Genomic DNA, 12,651 nt, shown 5'->3' on the forward strand with positions numbered 1-12,651 from the left:
GTAGGAAGAAGGATTGACAAAATATTGAGGTAATCATTAATCATCGCCCGAAATACATACGTGAGGATTGCGCAGCTCCCACGACGTAAATTTTAAACAAAACATTTCCAAACTAATACTCTGCCAATTATCCTCAAATTTCCCCTGATAATAGTCCAGCATGGTTTACTAAACGTCTTCCTCTGACACCAAGTAAAATTGGCAAGATGTATAAATGTTCCCAATTTTTTTGCTTATGTATTCATAATATTCGATAAGCAATGTCATCATCACTGACCCGATATCTATCATCTATTCTAAACCTGTTGATAAGCTCGCTTCTACCTGCAACGCAAATTATATGCTTGAACAGATAAACACCACATATAATCTGGTACTGTCGTTAACCCAACCTCCCACCACTCTTTGTTCAATACTTAATACATTTATTACATAAGGATTAGCCTACTGGAATTAAAATCACTGTGAAAAACTTGAAACTCGGACTGTTATATAAGTAGATCTTCAGGCTCTACATAATCTCTCGGTAAACTTTGCACAGATTGCATGCATAGACAAGTTGATACTGTTTGAAGCAATAAATGTCATCGCCTTAGTTCATTCGACCTCAGTAGACTCCTGTCCCTTGGGCTGATTAAGTAGTTACGCTTCAAACTGTGTCGTTTGCTGGTGGAAAGCAAGTGGCGTTTGATCGAGCATCAGTGAAAGTGAAATTGAAGTGACGGTGGGTCGAGAGGCAGGAAGATGCAGGAGTTGAGAGGATTTGTGGCATGGATTGTGGTGATTTTCACCACTTTCACCGCATTTACGACGCACGCTAGTCCCACCAGTCTCCAGTCCAGTTAGTGCTATGAATTTCACCCATATTTTTATGTATACCAAACTCGTGCATTTTTATAATGTCGTGGTGTGTTAATATTTTTGATAGATGTGCATGCATGTTTCCACTACATGTGTGCATTTTGAAATTAATAAAAGCTATTTTTCAATAATATTTCCTTTGTCCATTCGGGTGCATTCAAATTGGAAGACACATAATGAAATTTATGAAGATGCGTAATTTCATTGAAATTTTAGGTAATACGAAGTACATGGTATGCTACTACGGAAGCTGGGCAGTATATCGACCTGGTCGTGGAAAAGTAAATGATTTACTGTTTTCATGTTAAATTTTTATAAAACATGCTTATGCTTTCGTTTTATTAGTTTGACGTCGAGAATATTGACCCTCAAATTTGCACCCATTTGGTGAGCATATACTTATAATAAATTATGCTTATTTTGTATTATGATAACTATATAGTTGGTTATGTGCAGATCTACGGATTTGTTGGGTTGTCCCCCTCAAATGAAATCTTGGTCCTGGATCCGTACAACGACGAGGAAGAGAATTGGGGCAGAGGAAAGTCATTTTTTCTTACTTTTAATAGTCCGAACCAGGGCTTATGGAATCGTAATGTCCGTCCGTCCGTTTGTCCGTCTTGGGCGACTCTAGAACTCGTTGCCTGATTTCGACCGGTAGAAACGTATCTGGGCAACACAATGATCGATACGAGTTCGACCAAGAACAAGATAGGGACCGATGGGGGTCATAATACTAGTGGGGGATAGGGGTTTTGGTGCTGAAACTACACAGCGGTCCGAATGGATGTATACATTCGGAATATATATATAGCAAACCTTGAAAACATTTTGACCGGGGGAACCAATAGGGTGACCCCCACAGATTTTCAGAATTTGTACTCGAAACCGTTGAAATTTGGCACAGAGATTCCAAAGGAATTTGAGACAATGCTATTAATGACTAGGGAACATGACATTTTTGAAGGGGTGTGGCGATAATCGCCCCCATGGTTGGGGCGCTGTGAGATAATATGCGTAAAATATGTAACATTTTAAAAAGTGGCGAATTTCGCCCAGGGGATTTGCAAAACGACCACCATATTAGAAATTGCAACGCCCGGGCGAATTGGAAACATATTTATGAAAATATAAGTGATAGACTTTCTCTGGTTTAACTATCACATTTATCAAATGAATGTTTAATTCGGATATGACGAAAAAATTTAGTAAATTGTACATTAGTCATGTTCTGAATGTCACGTGAATGATCCAAATATACAACTGCAGCATACATTATGAGAGTAACAATTTATGTCATTCAACTCTCAACAGGAGCAATGAAACGGTTCGTGAACCTCAAGTCTCAAAACCCAGGCCTCAAAGCCCTTGTCGCGATTGGAGGTATGCGTTACATGTATATTTTGAATGCGGTACAACGCTGAGAACAAGCATCGTACACAGGGCATTGTACGTACGAATGTAGCAATTACTGAATTTCTTCTATTGAACAGGATGGAACGAAGGATCAGAAAAATACTCCAAGGTAAAAAAAACTATTGCATGGCATTTTTCATCATCTATTCAATAGGCATAAAACTACTAATCTTATGTGAAGATGGCCATGGACCCTGCAAAACGACGCACTTTCATCAATAGCGTAATTCCCTTTTTGCAAAAGCATGGTTTCGATGGATTGGACTTGGATTGGTAGCATACAACTCTTAAAGTAATATGGTCTAATTAGGTTAAATAGTTAACTCACTCATTCCAACAGGGAATATCCAGCAAACAGAGAAGGCTCGCATCCGGATGATAAGGTGAATTTTATTTTATGATATTCTTCATGCAAGCTCAGCCCGAGAGTTTATTTATCAGATTCTTTTTCCATTCTGTATTAATAATCAGCTTATACAAAGTAAGAATTTTCCTACAATATTTTTAGAGATACAAAACTAAGGACTAATTATGAGCTAAGAGCTTATCTCCATCTATCTAGAATATCAATTAATACGTTAATCTATGCCCCTAAATTTCATGCACCCAAAACGAGAATTCCAATAAGTATGAGTAGACATATAAATAGTGTCCATATGCACATACATATGCAAATAAATTACATCTGTGTGCTCAGGATTAGTTCTTCTGGGCAGTAGCCGTGGAAGCTGTGGGGACAATAACATTGTGGGATGGGGGAGGGAAAGGATTATATAACATGGGCGGATGATGGGGGCATCGAATAACCGTGGGGACATTGTCCCTCTGTCCTCATGCTTCCGCGGCCACTGCTTATGGACATTGCACTTTAACGCCCACGTAACATGAGAATAATTTAAGAAAGAGGATTTGTTTTACGTCAGTAACTATTTTCTCGCGATTTCTTTCTGATATAAAAGATTGTCATGATAATGTTGGTCAGCAAGTGACATGAAAGAAACCCGAGAATGTCAGTCAAGTCAAAATGTGTATCAAAAAATTATCAGCCATATTCTGCGAAAGAAAGGGCGCACTAGAAATAGTGCATTATGAAATATTTAGGTATTTTTAGAATTGTATGAAATTCCTTATTTCTCTATCAATTTGTCTTGATATGTCAAAGTAATACTTCATATGACTGAAATTAATGCACTGACACATGTTCACTTTCTTCAACAGCAAAACTTTGTGCATTTGGTGCGAGAATTGCGACAGGAATTTGACAAGTATGGTTATCTCTTAACTGCTGCTGTATCGGCCGGAGAATTTACAATCCGCACAGCTTATGACATCCCAGCCTTGGCAAGGTATGAACTTTATACGTGAAACAGCTATTTGATGTAGAATAACCCCATCTTTAATTAATTTTTTCATAGGGATTTCGATTTCATCAACATCATGGCCTACGGTAAGAATAATAGTAATGGTTAATAACATAATAAAGTACACTAACTGGTTAACGTGTACATATACGAAAGAAATAATTTGTATTGAAAACTAAGGGTAAATTGACATATTGCAATGGAATGATATAGAATATTATTGGCAATAATACTCTATATCATTCCACTATACTATCTTGAAAATGTGTATTACGATCACAACTATGGAAGGTAATTGTAAAGTTGAATTTAGATATGCACGGGGCCTGGGAAACATTTACCGGTCACCACGCCCCTTTGAAAGCTAATCCTAACATTGATTTCGAGGACAACCTTCTGCTTAACTTGGTAAGAATTTTTAATTTGGTGGAAAATGCTACGCATGTGCATATGTACATATGAATATACCGTACCGAGTGGATTAGTAATCGCTCGACATATTGATACAATAAAAATACAATAACAAAGTGCAACTATTAGAGGCATGCAGTAAACTTTTGGATGGAACAAGGAGCCCCAGCAAATAAGCTGGTCCTTGGAATGGGTACTTATGGTCGTGGGTTCACATTGGATAATTCAGCAGTAAATGGACTCTACGCACCAGCCAGGCAAGTATTTAAATCAGCCCTGTTTTTTGCGGAAATATAAATCGAAATCACTCAACTCCTTTAAACTGAGCATAATGTTACTTCAGCAATCCAATCACAGCCGGACCCTACACGAGAGAAGCCGGGACCTGGGGCTTTAATGAGGTCTAGTTAATATTTTATAGCCTATTCGCACATAATTCGATGCTAAATGAGACATTTGACTCATATGTCATAAGTGGGTAATTATAGCCTGTAATGTGCTATCGTCGCTGGTCTGGGGGTCCTCTGACCGCTCCAAATAATTCTTGCATAAAATAAATCATATTCATCTAACCCATTTTTATGATAACGTTGCCGATGAAGTTTACGTTAATGGAGCCGTATAACACAGATTTGTGAGCGATTCGTTGCGGAACCTGGTCAGTGGACGGTAGTTCAAGACCTCTACTACGAAGCACCATACGCATACAAGGACCGTAACTGGGTTGGATATGATAATGTAGACAGCATGAAAAGAAAGGTAAGTGCGATAACTGTGTACACCTTATTTTTTTATAGGAAATATATATCGTATTTATTGTTTATATTGTCGTGCACCGTTTGATTTACTAGTCAGCTATTGTACATCGATTTGTATGTATTAAGTTAACTTGCTTTGTCACTACCCAAATTGGTTCTTTCGAGTAAAAAAAAGTAAAATATTTTTAATGGAGGATTTAAGTTTCAGTGAATGCCAATGTAGGAAAGGTTTTTTTAAATTATTAAATCCATAAAACAAAAAAATACGCTTAGGGTTATTTCGCAAAAAGTGAAAGTATGAATCAATAGGAAAATACCATAAATGTCATTTATTAGCAGCACCTAGTACGTAGGTGCATTAGAGATGTGCACGTAATACATACCTGTCCTCACTGGGATGGACATCCCGCAGACTATATGTACTATGTACAGTAAAGAGATAACTCCATGTCAAGCAAGTGAGCTGGTTTTTCATCCCTCAATTTTGGGAATCTAGTTTACTTTCTTTGACAGTAAAGACTATACTTATATTTTATGAGACAAAGAAAATCGGATTTCAGACTGCAATTTATATTTTCTGCAATTGTCCTGTGTCATTCAACTCAACCTTCCATTAGTTTGTAAAGAATAATACAATCTTTCTGAATGCCATGTAACACGTTTTTGCTTCATGCAAAGGGACTGCTCTTTCTCTAAATACAGTTTTTGATATAAAACACACAACGAGTCAGAGCGTGCTTACGAAACTTTCTGTATGCCTGCCAAATCTGGTTTAAATCCAATTTATTTTCAATTTACAAGGTTTTTCATTCAATCCCTCTTTGTGGTCATACATATAAAAGCATGTGATCGGTTTCCGGAGAATTTTGACCCCTACTCCGTGGTGTGACCTGTGTGCCCCGATGTTACATGGTAAAATAGGAAGCCAATAGGATTTGGCCCTTATCCGCTCAAATCGATCACATGATTTTTGCACAGTCCCTTATTTACACCGAAAATTGTGTTTTCCTTGTCCACAAACTTGAATCAATTTCATGTAACAACAGGGACTAACAATTCGTTGTATTTTAACATGTTTGTATGTCAGACAATCGAAGCACGTCATATTCTTTCGGATATGCAAATTATATACAATTCAAAATAGGTCAACCTAGCTGATTCTTTTGTAAATACTTGTCACAGGCGGAATTTGCCTTAGAGCTGGGCTTGGCTGGAGGTATGGTCTGGAGTTTGGAGACGGACGATTTTACTGGACACTGTTATGGCGAACCCTTCATTCTTATCAAGACCATTGCCCGCACACTTAATGGAGGAGTCATCCCAACTCCACCACCACCCCCACCAACAACAACTACCACTCCTGATCCAAATGCATCCGTAAGGAAGCCTTAACAATTCTCAGAGGACGTGTTGTCACTAATTCATAATGAGTGTCATGTTTTTTGTCCAGACGACCACAACCACCACACCAGCCCCGCCCCCACCCGATGGTGTTTGCAGGTTTGAAGGATTCAACCGTGATCCTGAAGCTGGACCTTGTGCCACTACGTTCTACTGGTGCTTAAGCAATGGGAGTGGTGGATGGACGATTTATCCAAGAACCTGCGCCCCAGGAACCGCCTTCCATGAGGACATCCAAGCTTGCACACATCCAGAACTTGTTCCCGGATGTTAGAAAGAATAATGTGAACGTTCATTACTTATCCAAATGTAAATTCTGCCTCTTATCTATCATCTACTTCTTTTTGTTGCAATTATATAATGTAATAAATCTTGATTATATAGCATTCTAATTTCCATACTTATTGCACATTATTACATATTTACTTATATATATCTCTTGATTGACACAACAATGTGTAAGCCAAATACACATGACCTAAATAAAATCAATGTAGTTTTGCATATATGAAAAAGATGTAGAACCAGGTTTTAGATTTATTTGAGTTAGAAGTTTGCATTAGTAAATAGAGAAGTGCACAATAAAAGTTATTTTAGAAATCTCGTAAATTGGGAAAACATTTATATTCCTACAAATAACGATCATCGTCCACAAGTTATTAATACATATATTATGTATAATATATCCGAATTTCAGCTATTTTCACTGTTGTTAACTTTTGCACACGTTAAATGGGGAAGTCGAGTACGTCAATGGATGATATGGATGGACATACTTATCAACCGATATCCTGCTTGATAAAGATTTATCATCGCATTACAGTGCATACAACTCATACTTATTTACTCATTCGGGTTTACATATCTGAGCAATATGGAGTTCACTAAACTAATTAGGGCTGCAATAATTGCGTATTTTGTTGGAGTTGGATATGGTATGTACATACTTATACAAAGTCTCCTCAAGATTCCATAAGCATCTACACTAAAATTCTACCGAAATGTACCAGGTCAACTGCAAAACAAAGTTCTGGTCTGCTATTGGGGAACCTGGTCGCACTATCGTCCACGTAAGGCACATGCACGTGCAATAGTACATTTTCGACATAGATGCTTGATAAGAGACTATGTCAATTTTCTTGCATGTTATCAGCGATCGGGAACTTCTCTGTTGACAAAATTCCACCAACTCTCTGTACCAATATCGTTTACAGTTTCTTCGGGCTTGATAATAATACCAATACAATTAAATCGCTGGACCCATGGCTGGATTACTCAAGTGCAGACCATCCTGACGGAGGACTTGGTAGTTGACCTGACCTCAAATTAAATAATGAACTACGTACTGTCACTTATGTATATTACGTCATGTCGAATTCTTTACAGACATGCTCCGCAAGACGGTTGCTCTCAGAAATCAAAATCCAAGTTTAAAAGTGACTTTAGCAATAGGAGGATGGAACGAAGGGTCCGTAAATTACTCCATCATGGCAAGGACTCAGGCTACACGAGCCTCCTTCATTTCAAGTACACTGAACATCATACAAAAGTATGATTTGGACGGTAATTTAATTTTTTTATCTTTGATTTTTTTGTTGGTTCATTCTATCTTCAATGAGTTTCGTTTATATTTAGGAGTAGACGCAGATTGGGAATATCCAGCAAGGTATTACGTCTTCTTAAGGATACATATGCATATATGTACATAATCCAAGCATATAGGTTACGCAATTAAGTAAGTGGGTCTCATGAAATACCAATGTCTACTAGCGAAGCTACATCAGTCATCCATGAGTGGGTCTATAAAAATTTAATTTGGTTCTTCTTCCATGAATTCTTGAATGAGCAGATTATGCATTTCCTATGCCTTGAACTACATATGTACTTACTATGGATATGTATATAGCATGTGTTGCTTGTGAATTTTGTCAGGTAACACAAAGTTGTATTATTCAAAATAGACGGGGAGGAATTCCAGAAGACAAGGCCAACTTTGTTCTGCTTCTGAAAGTAAGTACATAGCCCATTGTAGTAAATTTGCGGGCTGTACATATGTCGAAAACTTGCACAAAGCGGCCCAAAAACGGGTACACACTTAGGTGCTACACAAGCGTACGAGAATATTCCGTCTCAATAAGAATATTCTTTATAGAACGTTGGACACCTTGATGAAAGTTTCCAAACTAGAGCGTTCTTAGATCAATTTTGAACAGGTGTATCTTAAAGTTGGCATTCTACTTTTAGGAGTTTCGAGCTGCTTTGGACACGATCGACACAGGACGAGGCAGACTTTTGCTTACATCAGCGTTTGGATGCTATGAAAAGTTCTTGGATGTGTCATACGACATTCCTGAAATTTCAAAGTTAGTTTGCTCCTTGCTTAAAATTCAGCATATTTGATTTGTCTGTCCTGTCATCCGTAAAATCTTCGCCTCATCTGCCTTTCACAGGTTCAATTTTTTATTTCTGCTCTTTCTATAACTCTCTGAAAAGTATATACGCACATACATTAAGCAACAATAATAACCCCGCTCAAAGTGAAAATTTTCACTTTGTAATTATGTATATGCACATCTGCGAACATCTATTCGACAAAAGTTTTGTGAACTCGTTCCCCACCTGCGAATTTCAATATTCCTTTAAATCAAGCTCTCCTGAGTTTCCTTCCTTTTTGGAATTTTTGTATTTCCGGGAATCTGATATATTTCAGATGAACGGTTGCTTGAGAGCACCTTTCAGGATTTTTCCTCAATAGTGACTTTTTCTGTTTGTAGGTATTTGGATTACTTTCACTTGATGTTGTACGACTTCAAGATGTACTTGGAGGACGATGGAAGTGGTGAAGTGGAACCCGGCTCTAATCTAATAGGACATCATGCACCACTCTACAGCAAGGATTGGGAGGACGAAGGAAATAAGACTATGACTACTGTAACAAAATGATTTTCAATTGGGGCTCAAACCACGTTCAGCTCAGATCTTTTTGACCAGCTCTTCATAAATATTATTCATGAAGAATTGGTCTATCGACCTGTATTAACAAAAAGATTCGAGTTGAACATGGTTTGAGTTCCCATTGTTAGTTAAACTTGGTTATGCTAAAAAAATTCTATGCAACTTTTTGGTATAGAGCTTTGCTGTGGAAAGCTTTATTCAGAGAGGAGCACCGGCGAACAAGCTCGTGTTTGGTGAGAATTCCCGATTTCTGCCTTTTATTCGTGTGTACAATGTATCTCTGTGACTCGCATGCATTCACAGTTTTGCTTTCTCCTCTTGATAATTTCACAGTCGTGTCAATTTAGCACTACTGCATTCTACCAATTCATTCAATAATTTACTCGCACTATTTTTGAAACGTATTAGCGAAAGACTTGACGATTTTACACAATTTCTCACAGGGGTAGGAGCGTACGGAAAGACGTACGAGATATTCAGTCGAGTCGAACACAATTTTTACGACCTAGCAAAAGGTCCCGGTGTTAAATCTGAAATTACGGATGCACCAGGAACGTCGGCCATGTTTGAGGTAGAATCACAACGATAAGTTGGATTTCCAATAGATTAATAATTTGGAATTTTTGAGCCGCATGTTTTTTTTAAATACTTTAAAAACGATTTCTACTTTTTAGATTTGCAGGGAACTATTAGATCCCAGAATAGAATGGGAAATGGGATTTGACAATGATTATAAAATTCCATATGCCTATTCCGATACAAAATTTATTGGATATGATGACACGTTGAGCGCTCGATTGAAGGTACGTACACAATATGCATACTTGATTTTGAGCTTATTACTATAATAATTTAGTAGTATCCCTCCCAAGCACAAGGCAACCGTTTTCGATGAGTTTTACTCTAATTTGTTTTGCACCAATGTAGACGGATTATGCCATGAATAACGGGCTTGCAGGTACAATAAATGGATAGAAGAAAGTCAGATAAAAATTACAATAAATCTTGGGATACTTGCAGGAATGATGGTCTGGAGCATTGATTTCGATGACTTTGCTAACTATTGTCAAGGATGGAGAGAGTTCCCGATTATTAATGCTATGAGAGATCGACTATTGTACTTTGATAAGAAAGCCCATAATTGAAATTGGAGTTAGTTGTGACATATTTAATTCAATAAATTAATCTGAGCATAATTTCAAAATCACATCATATTTCATGGAAGATAGATAAGTGTTTATTTGATGTTTACTCATCACCACAACCAGTGTCAGTTTCTTCAGATAATGTAGGACTATTTATCCTTTGAACTTTCCAATGCAACTTTATCCTTCATTGTTTAAACATGCCCATTATTTACTCGTTAGTGGGAATGAGAAAACAGTCATAACAAGAAATCCAGCCCTACATCTCACTACAGATACTCTCATAATAAGTCCTGGAAGAATTATCACTTTTAACAAGCATTTAGGTCCATGGGAAACTCGGCTTTTCTCAATAACCTTGAAAATCTGTCGGTGACCTTGAATTCATCCCGAAAACTGGTTGTTTGAGAGGTGGCAACTCAAATCTCTAAAAGTCTTGGCTTCCTGGCCCCAATTGGTCTGCACAATACAGTTCGACAAGTTTGTCACCAAATTGAAATAGATGTTTCCAACCAAACTCTCTTCGTTCAAAATGTAAAATTTTCAAAATGCGAAATATATACGTAAATTTTCCAATTTGGATGAAGTTGATGTGTATTAGAAATTTATTGGAGTGAATGATGGAATATTTTCGGGATCTTTGGTGTTATTATGAAGGTGACATGCTACGCCAACTCCTCATTATTTCTTGACTTTGTGTCAGATCAATGCTTTTGACATGTTTCCTTCCTGAGTAATACAGAGGGTGGGCCATTTAATTTGAGAAGAGTTCAACAATTTTTCATACCTACATATGAATTTTTTTCGGACAATTAACTTGCTCGATGTGATGCCCCTTGTTCTGAACTACAAGTATGCAATGCTGTTTCCTTGATGAAAACATTTCCAGACACTTTTCAAGGCTTATTTTTAACCACTTGTCCTTAAAAGTTTTCCAAAGTCCATGTAAAGTCGCATCTAACTATTACATTTTCTCCACGATGAATGAACCTAACCATAGCAAATTGATTTTGTCCCGTTACAGTCATCTACCCTTAACTAGGCTTCGTCGATTGTGACCACACATTCGTCCCTACCTCCAGTAAGGTGGTTCTGGTACAGCTTTTTGGCGTAAAAACTTGCGATAAACGATGTGATTCTTGTTCAACGCATGCAGTTTTGTTTTATTTCGTTTGATTTTGTCAAAATATCTTCTAATGACTCTTCGAATAGTTGTGGGATTAGATTTTAATAGTTTCGCCATACTGCGCTTTAGGATTTCCTGGTTGATAAAACGGTTGAGCTTCGTTTTTCACTTATTCGACCGTTCTGGTAGGGGGCGGTTTTTAGGGGGAGGATACAGTCGTGGATTAAGTGCTTGTGTTCTAACACCTTCTATACTTAGTATTCTATAAATTAAGGCCAAAGAACTTTCATGTCCACGTGGATTATGCCTTTTTTATCACATTTCCAGTGAAATTTTGACTGGAAAACTCTTTCACAGTACCTCCACTGAAAATGGTCAGGGCGGAGCCATTTTTCAGAATTTCGAGTAGAAAAAAATCAGGGCTTTACTTAGTTGGTATGTCTATCAAATAATGTAGACCGGGTTTGTTCAAGTTGTTCCAGTTTTTTCGCGCGAGCGTTTGAATCCTTCTCCAATTAAATGGCCCACCCTGTAATTTCGAATCTTGTAATATCAAATAAGATGAAATGTTACATGTGAAATGAAAGTGAAAATTTCATCACCAAATAGACGCAGTATAATATTTTGCATAGTTGCTTATATTGCGTATTCATAATACAGGTATGTATAGCACATGCAATGCGGGGTAAGGGCTTCACCAACTTTCACCGGTTGAACGTGCAACTTGACGACGGTGCTTGGAGGCATTCAGGATGTGATTGATGCTGAATATGACGGTAATGCGTTGCTTTGGCAGAAAAAGCTTCCCTTCCTTGCGATTGTATTCTTGGACTTTGAATTGTGGAAATGGAGGTGTCAGTTATTCCACGTCTAAGATGATGTATGGACGATGGATGATCTAAAAAAATCCACATGTCTACTCAGCTTCTATGTTGTGTAATCATTGCCATTTCTTCATTTACTTACCATTCTTGCCCGTCAAACGCCTATTCTGCAATATTTGTGGTTCAATTGTCATTCTCTGTCTCTGATACCCATGTCATCTTCACATGATGGTTTATCGACTTTTCTTTTACTTCTCAGTCAAAATCGAGAACATTGGACAGCTATCTCCTTCATAATGAAGCAGAAGTAACTGCAGGTGAGCAGTTAACAATGGTGAAAGAATATTGCTATCCGTCTACTAATAATATGGGCAGTCATTCTTTTTCTGGTCT

The 12,651-nt window shown here is 37.6% G+C and overlaps 2 protein-coding genes across 5 annotated transcripts; both read left to right on the forward strand.

The window, feature by feature from the left end:
• Positions 1-366: 366 nt before the first annotated feature.
• On the forward strand, positions 367-6,600 carry LOC110848818 (chitinase-3-like protein 1). The gene is made up of 16 exons (XM_022096144.2): positions 367-841; positions 1,078-1,142; positions 1,207-1,248; positions 1,318-1,402; positions 2,176-2,244; positions 2,355-2,386; positions 2,459-2,550; positions 2,618-2,660; positions 3,496-3,623; positions 3,693-3,724; positions 3,952-4,046; positions 4,179-4,306; positions 4,393-4,450; positions 4,680-4,808; positions 5,990-6,184; positions 6,258-6,600. The coding sequence occupies exons 1-16, from the start codon at positions 745-747 to the stop codon at positions 6,480-6,482; spliced, it is 1,515 nt and encodes a 504-aa protein (XP_021951836.1). The 5' UTR covers positions 367-744; the 3' UTR covers positions 6,483-6,600.
• A 417-nt stretch (positions 6,601-7,017) lies between these two features.
• Positions 7,018-10,377, forward strand: LOC110848836 (probable chitinase 2). 4 transcript variants are annotated; one of them, XM_022096176.2, is made up of 13 exons: positions 7,018-7,143; positions 7,219-7,278; positions 7,362-7,514; positions 7,595-7,771; positions 7,844-7,874; positions 8,170-8,218; positions 8,453-8,571; positions 8,983-9,139; positions 9,339-9,396; positions 9,607-9,734; positions 9,838-9,966; positions 10,091-10,121; positions 10,184-10,377. In XM_022096176.2, the coding sequence occupies exons 1-13, from the start codon at positions 7,083-7,085 to the stop codon at positions 10,306-10,308; spliced, it is 1,278 nt and encodes a 425-aa protein (XP_021951868.1). In that variant the 5' UTR covers positions 7,018-7,082; the 3' UTR covers positions 10,309-10,377. The 4 variants fall into 4 exon arrangements, with proteins under 4 accessions (XP_021951868.1, XP_021951859.1, XP_035704041.1 ...); XM_022096167.2 differs by having other exon boundaries at positions 7,595-7,757; positions 8,141-8,218; XM_035848148.1 differs by lacking the exon at positions 8,170-8,218 and having other exon boundaries at positions 7,595-7,757.
• The last annotated feature ends 2,274 nt before the right edge of the window (positions 10,378-12,651 follow it).

Source organism: Folsomia candida, unplaced genomic scaffold, assembly GCF_002217175.1.
Source record: "Folsomia candida strain VU population unplaced genomic scaffold, ASM221717v1 Fcan01_Sc001, whole genome shotgun sequence".
NCBI lineage: Eukaryota > Metazoa > Arthropoda > Collembola > Entomobryomorpha > Isotomidae > Folsomia > Folsomia candida.

Bases quoted from the DNA above. Each gene is read 5' to 3' on its own strand.
- LOC110848818 (XM_022096144.2), top strand. From the start codon at position 745: ATGCAGGAGTTGAGAGGATTTGTGGCATGGATTGTGGTGATTTTCACC. The intron at 842-1,077 runs GTTAGTGCTATG...TTGAAATTTTAG, and splicing joins TCCCACCAGTCTCCAGTCCA to GTAATACGAAGTACATGGTA. The intron at 6,185-6,257 runs GTAAGGAAGCCT...TTTTTTGTCCAG, and splicing joins CTCCTGATCCAAATGCATCC to ACGACCACAACCACCACACC.
- LOC110848836 (XM_022096167.2), top strand. From the start codon at position 7,083: ATGGAGTTCACTAAACTAATTAGGGCTGCAATAATTGCGTATTTTGTT. The intron at 7,875-8,140 runs GTATTACGTCTT...GAATTTTGTCAG, and splicing joins GATTGGGAATATCCAGCAAG to GTAACACAAAGTTGTATTAT. The intron at 10,122-10,183 runs GTACAATAAATG...GGATACTTGCAG, and splicing joins CATGAATAACGGGCTTGCAG to GAATGATGGTCTGGAGCATT.